We start from the raw sequence: 9,647 nt of genomic DNA, 5'->3' as shown, positions 1-9,647 counted from the left end.
TAGCCCCTGCCGGCGTTGCAGCCCTGCGCCGGGCACCCCGGCAGAGCCCTAGAAGGGGGAGGGATACACAGACACATCCCCACACCGGGTCAGGCTGAGGCCTCCTGGACGCCCACTTGGCCAGCACCAACAGGCTGCAAGCGCGGACTTTCTCCCGGTCCCAAGGGCTGCTCCGAGAACATCCGCTAGAAAAGAAAAGAGCTCGCACCTTTCTTAGAACGGCTCAGAAGGGGCCAGCGCGAACCAAGGCACTGTTCTTATACAATGTCTACAGATTCTGTACATTCCTAATACACGTGCAAAGGGATTTGGTTCTTTTTCTAAGCCAAGCCGCACATTTCAACACAGAACATTCTGTTTTGGTAAAATCAGCTCCCTTGGATTGCATCGCTTGTTAAAAAAAGATAAACTTTATTTTTGTAATTTTCAATCACAAAAAAATCTATATCTTTCGTCTAAGCATTTATTTTACTGAATCCAAAAGACATGAAAAGAAAAAAAATCATGTTTTTACTAACGTATATAAGTGACTCTTTTTTGGGACAACATATAATAAATATGATATATCACTTATCACTCAGTCTTTCAAATGTACATTTTTTTCATATTATGGAGCATGCCACTTTTCCAAAAGAAAAAAGGTCATGAGAAATCAGTGCAAAGTTCTCAGTTACCCTCCTCCTTTCTCCGGGGCACACGGAAGGTCCATGCAGGCCTCCGCCTCGGCTGTCCTCCGCAGTGCGCTCTGCCTCAGCTCCCTCTCCGTGCCCTTCGTCCTGCCCTCCTCAGCCCTCCCCCCTCCCTCCCTCCTGCTTGTCCCTAAAGTCGTTTAAAAAAAAAAGAAAGAAAGAAAAGAAGAACTTGAGGTTTTGTTTCCGTTGACGCTTCCACTTACTGGTCGCACCTCGTGTGGGTCAGCGTTTTCCGCCAGTCACACAGCTGTAGGGGTGCTTTCCAGCCCTGGGTCTGGGAGTGGGGAGATGGAGAGCAGAGGGCTGGCTCCTCTTTGGGGGACCCCCAGCTCACAGATGAGCGGCTTCCTCTCCTACTCCTCGGCCTCCTAGGCTCGGCTGCACGGGAGTCCCGGTGGCTCAGTGCGGGAAGAGAAGGGGCAGCTTGTGTGGGTCGGGGCGGGGATGGGGCGGGGTTGGCGGCGCCTTCTTCCCCTCCTCACCGGGGGTGCGGGGTGCCAGGGATGGGGTTGGACAAGGGGTTGAGCGCCGGCTGTCCCCCAGGCCCGAGGCCGTGGATGAGCACGCGGGGCACCAGGGGCCGCTGCAGCTGGGGGTGGGGAGCTGGAGGAGTCCGGTACATGCTGCTGTACATGGCCGCGGCAGCCGCCGCCGCCGTCGTGCTGTCCATGCTGCCCAGCAGGCTGGGGTGATAGAAATAAGGCGACGGAAACATCCTCTGCAGCGCTGAGTAGTTCCCGGCCTCGGCCAGTAGCTCCAGGCCCACGGCGGTCTGCCGCTTCCACTTGGTCCTGAAAGACAGCGGGCGCGCCCGCCCCCAGCGGCTGTGGGCACGGCCCAGGCACCCGGGCCCCGCACCGGCCCTCCTCGCCTCCTGGCCGGAAGGCCTGGAGAACGCCGAAAACCCGGGTGCCGCACGTCCCGCCCCCGCACGGGGCCCGAGTCCATTCTGGAAGCTCCACCCTCGAGGCCGGAGACACCCGCACCTGAAATCCTGGCAGCTTCGCAGCCGATTCCTGCCCCTCCGCTCCGCGGCCCGGCCCCTACTACTTTGACTTCGTCAAACTTTGCTGGGGGCCCGAACGGGACCCTTTTCCTTACCGCAGCCCCCCACCCCCGCGCTCCCCACCTACCCCGGGGCCTGGGTCTCACCCCCCACCCCAAGGCTCCCAGGGGGTCTGCGCGCAGCCCCTCCCCCGCCCCCCAGGTCGAGAGAAGAAACCGAAACCGCAAACAAAGGGAAGGGGAGACCACCGGGCCTGGGACCCCAGCCCTTGCCGGCCCCCAGGGGCTGTGGAGACTCTCATCAACCTGACATGATCTTCCAGGGGGACAGGAGGGCGACAAGGTTTCAAAACAGAATTCGTTGGCGGGAAGGTTCTCCCAAGGGGGCAATGCCTCCAGGCCAGGGGGAGGAGAAAGGGAATGCATTTCACGATATTTCCTCCTCCGGGAGAAAGTAACAATTAAAACCTGTGATCCGCTTTCCCCGGCCTCGGCGCTCCCCCCACGCCGTACCCCCGCCAGGAAGAGGGGCCGAGCAGGCCTGCCCGCGAAGGCCTGACGCCGGAAGGGAAGGCAGGGCTGCTGGGCCCTCCTCCTCGGCCCGGCAGCCCCAGCCAAATTAATAAACATGTCGCCCGTTTTAAATTGGCTACAAATGACACTAATGTTTTCCGACAGAATTAGGGTGGCTGAAACCGTATGTAATGAGACAGAAAATTATGGTAAAGATGACAACTGGATGGGCATTTCCAACCGCACTTATGGACGATTAGAACACAAACGAGAGACCGGGAGGGGGAAGAGAAAGCCGAGACCCAGGAGATGAGCGGCGGCCATCGGAGCTCGGCACCCCCTCGGCGGCGGCCAGCCCAGGCCCTGTCCCTCGGGTTGGGCCCTGCCCATGCTGCCCGCAGCTTCCCCAACTTTCCCTTCCACGGAAGCAGATGTGCCAGGCGGGCGCTGCCGGCCCCCTTTCTCCCTCTGGAGACAGCGAGGGCGACCGGTACGCAGGACAGACCCTGGGTCTGTGGACTTGGCTGGCTGCCCGATTTCTCCAGCCTGCGGCTGCCATCCCAACCCTAACCCAGCTGGGCTCTCCCTGTCTCAGTGGCTGTGCCCACGGAGGCCGGGGCCCTGCCTCTCCCGGCTACCTCCCAGGCCAAAGGAAGGACTCGTCAGCAGACGCTGGTGGGACAGCTCTGTGGGGAGCAGCAGCCTGACCGGGCTGCAGCAACACACATTGGGAACCAGCCGGGAGGTGCAGCAGGAGCTCTCTGGGCCTGAGTGTCAGCTGCACAGATGTCTCAATTTAAGAAGGTGTGGCTTGATTGATTTGGGGACAAAGTGCAGTGAATTCCAGCAGCTGGGGTATCAGAGGGAAAGGAGCACCTGTTAAGACTCTTCAAAGTACCAAACTGTCCAAACCCCACATGCCCCGGGGTCTCTCTCGCCTCCAGGCTGTGGCTAATCCCTGCCCCTACCTGAAAGCTCTCTGTTGCCCACAGCAGCCCTCTGACTCCTAGTCCCCAGTCTCCAGAGGCCAGGAGGGAAGGACACTGGGGCCCTGGCGGGGACCTGAAGGGCCGGCCACCTGCGCTCCCACAACAGCCTCCCTTACCTGCGATTCTGGTACCAGGTCTTCACTTGGGTGTCAGTGAGGTTCAGCGCAGCTGCCAGGTCCATGCGGTCCTGCACACTCAGGTACTTTTGCCGCTCAAAGCTACGCTCCAGTTGGTTGAGCTGGTGGTCCGAGAAAGCCGTCCTGGCTTTTCGAGGCTTCTTGGCTCTCACAGGGGGACTCTCTCGGCTACTAGTGATCTCCCTGTCTCCTTCCTCCTTTGTTCCTACGAGAGAAACCCGGACACAGCCATGTAAGACAGCCTGCACCGGGGAACGAGAAAGCATCCTCCTGGCACGCACTGGAACAACGCTCTGCTACCCCTCTGCCACACACACATACTTGGGCCTCAGCCAGTGTGGAGGACGAGGACCATTTTCTGGCTGAGGAAGATGGGGCCTTGAGAAGAAGTCCTAAAAGGCTTCTAAAGGAGGTCTGATCTTCACAAGGGTGCAAGGGGGAAAGTATAGCTAGAGAGAAAACGAGCTTAAGTACAAAGTATATAAAATAGTTTCCAATACAGGTTCTTTTGTTGCTGCTCTTTCTTTTTTTTTGGGGGGGGGAGACACTGCCTCTTTTCTGTATTATTTTCACTATGACTTCACTTTCTGATTGGGTATTTTCCAAAGGGTCTTTCTACTCTGCTTTTTTTGGACAAAGGGGCACCTTTTCCACTTCTCTTTCTCCCGCTTGCTCAAAGTTGTAGGTTTTTGTTTCTCTTTTTCCAGACGCTCTTGGGAAATGTTGGCATCAAGCTTTCTGCAGCAGGCTGAAGCTTCAGAAAGAACGTGTCACCCAGACGCCGAGCTGAGCTCAAAATCACTGAGCCCGTCCAGGTGACAGCTCAGAGATTTCCGGATTCTATTTGTCAACTCTGGTTTTTTACTGAAATGCTGGGAAATCGATATGTCAATCCCTCTCTGTTTGTACCCGTTTGTGCAGCGTTCCTTGATCTTCCCTGCAGGAAGAACAATAATCTCTCTAATTGACCCACTGGGGAGGTTGGTGCACAAAAAATCGCCAGACCAGACTGTACATCTGTTTTGGGCACTATTATGCTAATGTTACAATAGTCAAATGAGGAGCCAGTATTCTACCTTCCAGTCAGCACACTTTACTAGGGAAGCAAGGATTAATAAGAATAATAATAAAACTTATCTGGGAAAGGGAAAAAGAAACTCTCCTGTTATGTTAGGACTCTTTTGCCATGCAAAGATCAGAACACGTACTGATGAAATTGTCTGATGAGAAATAAGAGTTGAAGGACAATTTCACATGTCACCTGCTGATTTTACAAAAATGTACTGTAATTCCGAAAATTTTTATTTTTACAAATGCCACCTCCCAGATATTTATAAAGGCCCAAAAATATTATTAAAATACACATATTCATTCCCAGCCCTAGAGTAAGAAGGGATTAAAAAAAAACCTGATTATCAATTTTTACAGGTTTCCCTATATGAATAATCATTTTTTAAAAGTTGTTCTATTAATGAACTCAGAATTCTTCCTTCACCAAAACCCGTAATTCCTGTGATACTGTTTTGAAAACGGGGGGGGGGGGGGCATGAAATCATTTGCATTAAAGAATAAACAGCAGGTTGCAGATCAGTCCGCAGGCACCACGCTAGCCAGGCGGTTTCCCTCTCCCACCTCCCCCACTGCCGTTCTCAAGGTCTCGGCTAGAAAAATCTCAAGTCTGCCCCTTTTATCAACGAAAAGCACTCCTCATCAGATCGCCTCTGATGTTGCCCCCCCTAACGCATTAAAATTAAGCAAAACAAAGAAAGGCGCTACAGGGCAGCGAAGGCAGCGGGGGTTGGGGGTAGCAATGTAACAATGAACAGAACTTCCGCCGTCTCCGCAGCGCTAGCCCCGGCCTCCCCGCACCTTGCGGGTGTCTGACCGGGGCCCAGCGGCCCGAGAAAGCTCCCGGAGTGATTCCCCCTCTGAGATCTCGCTGGAGGGAGAACGGGAACGCGAAGGAGACGCTGGACAGCAGCGGGAGCGGCGCGACTCACCGTGGCATTTGATGTCGCCCTGGGAGTCCTCCCGCTTGTCGAGTTTGGTTTTGCTGTCTTCCTGCTCCAGCTTTGGCCTGAAGCTCTCGTGCGCCGCGTTGCCCTCCTGCTTCGGGGTGTGGTGGGGAGAGGAGACGCTGGTGCTGTAGGGTGCACACGCCGCCAGAGGTTTGCTGTCGCCCAAGATGTCCTTAATTAAAAAAGAAGAGGTGGAAGTCCTGGGGGCCGAGGCGGCCGTGCCCAGCTGCTGGGCGGGCGGTGGCGGCTGCTGTGGCGGCGGCGGCGCCTGCTGCTGGGGCGAAGGCTGCAAAGTTTGCGTCGGAGCCGCTGCAGGCGGCGGCGGCTGCTGGCTGTGGTGGAGGTGGTGGTGATGCTGGGGCCCGTCTCCCACCAGGTGCGGCTCCGGGGGCTCCATGGTGACCGAGATAGGAGAAGAAGGCGCTGTTCCTACGGTATCGATCTCCGAACAAGGGGACGGGGTAGCCTGACTCCTAAAATCCGCGGTCCTGGCCTCACCGAGCGGGCGGAAATCTCCATTCATCATTCCGGGGCTGCCCGAGCTGGCGCTGGACAAAATCGTGTCTATTCCAAAACTCGACCCGCTGGCCCCTTCCATTGTTGTCATTTCTACATGAGGTCCACGCCACTCCGCCGTTCAGCAGCCGCCCCGACCAAGCAAAGGAAGCTACCGATTGTGAAACAGAATAATCACTAAACAATGTTGCCGCCGCTTTAAAAAAAAAATTGGGGGGCAGCAAGAGCAGGAAGGATAATGGGGAGGTGGCAATCGATGGACACTTTCGGCACTTTTTTCTCTTATGAAAAAGTAGGGATGGAGAAAAGAAAGACCCAAGGAAAGTTTAAAAAATAATTTTTTTGAGTAAGCACAGAACGTGCGCTCCGGGAACCACCGCGCACGTGGGGCTGCGGTGGCGGCTCAGGGGACCCTGGCGAAGGCGCAGGCGGCAGGAGGCAACCCCGCTGCCGCCGCCACCGCCGCTGCCGTAGCCTGGGTCTGCCCACAGCCTGGCACAGGGCGGCAGCGGCGGCGGCGGACGTGGCAGGTGCGGGGCCCGCGAAGCTCTGGTGGCCGCGCGCCCTCGGAGCTCGCCCGGCGGCCCCCGAGGTGCCTGCCCCAAGCCCCTCCGCCGCTCCGGAGCCGAGTTTCTGAACTTTCTTGGAAAGTTGTGGAGCAGACACGACCGCAGTGGCCGCGGCAACCCGAGGAGGAGGAGGAGGAGGAAGACGAGGAGGAGCAGGCGCAAGCGGAGGAGGAGGCAGAGACGCGGTGCCGGGCGACTCCGGCCGCTGCCGGGCGCGTTCGCTTGTAATCCGGTGGCTCGCGGGCGGCGCCGACCCCTCCCGTGACGTCACGGCCACTGCTGCCGCTCCCCGCGCCGCGCAGGGCCCGCGCCCCCGCCGCCGAGGCCGCGCGCCGGGCCCCGCGCCCCCATTGGCCGCGCCCGCGCGAGCCGGCGACGCCGGAGAGCCGGGAGCCAATGGGCGCGCGGCTCGCGAGCCCGTCAGCGAGCACGGCTCGGACTCCGTTGCTCTTTTGAGAACCTGCACAGCGCTTTGCCCGCCGCCCCGAGCCGCACACCTAGCGCTGGGGTCCCGGTGTCCACAATCACGAGTGAGGGGCAAGGGGCGGGGGCGTTGGACAGTAGAAGGCGGCTCGCGAAAGGGGACCCAAGGGGAAGAGGAGCAGTCACGATTTGCTCGTTTTCTTGAGCAGTCCACGGAGGGCGGGCAGAGGGCGCGAAGGGAGAGGGGTCCGGCCGACTCACCTGGCGTCTCCATCGCCGCTGCTCCCGGCCGCCGCAGACGCGCGCTCCACTAGTCCGAGGGCGCCCACGGCAGAGGCAGGGGCTCCCCGAGGGAACCCCGGGGGAAGTGTGCGGCGCTCCGAGCCGGAGCTCTGGAGGGGTTGGACGAGCGTGCGGGCTGGGAACTCAGATTTCTCCCCCTAGGAGCCGGTGCGCTCGGGCGGCCGAGCACTGCGGGAAATGAAGTGTGTATGGGGGTGGGGGGGCGTGGGTCAAAACCCGGGACCCAACCTCGCCTCCCAGCAGAGCCGGTGTTGGAAGAAAGACGTGGTCGAACACTTTCTCCCGAACGGGGGACAGCGTGCCCGAGGCGTTCTCGGGCGACGTCTGGCGGGCGCTGGCCCCGAGCTGGGACTGCCGTGGGCCGCCTGTGCCCCCGCCGCGCCGCGCCTCCCCCCTTCGGCCGGCCGCGAGTGTGGGAAGGAAACAGTCACCGCGGATCCGCTGGGGACCCGGAGCGTGACTGTGACGCCTCGGCGGAGGGTATCAACTTGCATTATTTTCTCTAGGACGTCTCCAACCTGTCTCTTGTTGAATGTCAGAGTAATGGGAAGTGCCAGTGACAAGACGGCGTATTACTCCTGATTAAGTGCCGTGTCAACCTAATTAGCAGAGTAATTATAAGGTGCTAATGAATGATTCAAAGTTCTTTGAGTTACATTTTACTCCAAATTACCATTTTAAGAACCCAATGAATCTGCGTGGCTGCCATCTCTTCCGTGACTAGATGCGGAATGGTTTTTAGAAAATGGCCTTTAATGCCTCCCAGGGCTGGGCCCAAAGCTGGGGTTTCTTGCGATCGTTTTCTGGGGACAGCTTTCTTTCAGAGGGGACGTGGGAGGGGTGTCCGTCCGGGAGGTCGCAGAGTAGGCGCTGTCTTTCGGTGGGAACCGCGTGGGCGCGCGCCCCGAGTCTGGAGGGGTACTTGGGACACCCGTCCTCCCTCGGTTTTCCTCTGGAAATGAAGGTGTCCCCCCCCCACCCCCAGAAAGAGTCCACGCCGCTTCGGGGGGGTGTTGAGCCGTTTCGTGATTCTCTTTGCTCCGTGCTTCGCTGGGCTGTCTCGGAGGAGAACAGCGGGGAGAGGAGGGACGGAGGCGAGGAGAAGTACAATCGGACAGCTCTCGCTTTTCTCGGAAGGCCTGGGCAGTTTGGCGGCGAGGCCCGGGTCGGTGAGCCGAGGCGGGGACGCGGGAGATGCTCCGATCTTAGTCCGAGGGCATACGGGAAGCCCCCTCGGGAACGCGGGGCCGGGTCTCGCCGGGTGAGGTCGGGCCACTCTGGGCCAGGGCGCCTCTGAGGGCCTGGCCCACGGCCGGAGCGGGGTTGATCCGCCGCCTTTGGCGCGGGAACTGCGTATTGGCCAGGTAGACAGACCCTCTGGAAAGCTTGCAAGGCCCGGCCGAGGCCGTGGACCTGGGGGTTGAGGGTCCCCGGGCCGGAGACATGGGCTACGTCTCCCAGGCCGCTTTGAGGCCCTGCGCAGCACGCCTCGGCCCCCCGCGCCTCTGGCGACACGGCGGGCAGGGCAGGAAGGGTGCTGGGGCGGCCCTCTTCTTCCCTCTTTCAGACATCGATTAGGGGTCTTCCCGTTCTGACATCACCCACCAACTTCCTGAATGAAGTGCCTTGTCTCCTAGCCCTGGGGGCGCCAACTCGGGCTCCCCTCGATGCGTATTCAGGGTGGGAGGGCGAGACGGGAGAAAATGTAAAATCCAGAAGTGACGGCACCGCACAAATCAATTATTTCTCGACCTTGATAAATAATTCATTTACGCCTGTTTTTGTTTTGTTCCGACGCCTAAAATGACTCAGGAGCTCAAAAGGCTGATCACACAGCTTGTGTTGGGCGGTTCGACAGGTTTTTTGTTTGTTTGTTTGTTTGTTTTTTGGCTTGGAATAATTCACAACATTGGCAGGGGAGGCATGGAAATATGACCCTAGGGGTAAAAAATGAAATCTGAAAAGAAAGGGGGAGAGGAAGGTCGAAGTGATGGGGAGAGGGGAGTGCATGTTTCGTGAGAACTCTAAAGCAAACAGGCGGGCTGCAGGTCCCACCTTTGAATGCCTCAAATCATAGTTTCTTAAGGTCAGCTTCACGGAGGATCTCTATGGGTGTTAGGAGATGGGCTTTCCAGAACCACCACGATGAGGGGAATACATGACCTTGACCTCTTTGGGAATCTACTATACTGCATTGAGTCCCAGAGGGGAAATGCTAGTTGTCCCCCGAAAAATCAATAGAGGACTCAAAGACCAGATCACAAAGTTCGTGTAACACAGATTCTTCAGAGAAGGGTTTTGTTTAACTTTCTCCTTTCTTTTCTCTCCAGACACATTACTCTTTTGCCTTTATTTCTCCCTTCCCCCTGGATGTATACAAATGCAAGAAGTCATGCATCTCCTGGCAGACTAAGCAGAATTCACTATTTAAAAAAAGATTTATTTATTTGAAAGGCAGAGTTACAGAGAAGCAGAGGCAGAG

The 9,647-nt window shown here is 57.7% G+C and overlaps 1 protein-coding gene across 3 annotated transcripts; it reads right to left on the bottom strand.

The window, feature by feature from the left end:
* Positions 1-407: 407 nt before the first annotated feature.
* BARHL2 (BarH like homeobox 2) lies at positions 408-7,577 on the bottom strand. 3 transcript variants are annotated; one of them, XM_070076941.1, is made up of 4 exons: positions 7,124-7,286; positions 5,337-5,526; positions 3,316-3,541; positions 408-1,483 (listed from the first exon to the last, which is right to left on the bottom strand). In XM_070076941.1, exons 3-4 carry the CDS (start codon positions 3,378-3,380, stop codon positions 1,171-1,173), a joined length of 378 nt encoding a protein of 125 aa, XP_069933042.1. In that variant the 5' UTR covers positions 3,381-3,541; positions 5,337-5,526; positions 7,124-7,286; the 3' UTR covers positions 408-1,170. The 3 variants fall into 3 exon arrangements, with proteins under 3 accessions (XP_069933042.1, XP_069933041.1, XP_002715913.1); XM_002715867.5 differs by having other exon boundaries at positions 437-1,483; positions 5,337-6,021; positions 7,124-7,577; XM_070076940.1 differs by lacking the exon at positions 7,124-7,286 and having other exon boundaries at positions 436-1,483; positions 5,337-6,630.
* Positions 7,578-9,647: the final 2,070 nt, after the last annotated feature.

The sequence above is a fragment of the Oryctolagus cuniculus genome, chromosome 7 (genome assembly GCF_964237555.1).
Source record: "Oryctolagus cuniculus chromosome 7, mOryCun1.1, whole genome shotgun sequence".
NCBI classification, from domain to species: Eukaryota; Metazoa; Chordata; class Mammalia; order Lagomorpha; family Leporidae; genus Oryctolagus; species Oryctolagus cuniculus.
This window is presented reverse-complemented; position numbering and strand designations above follow the sequence as displayed.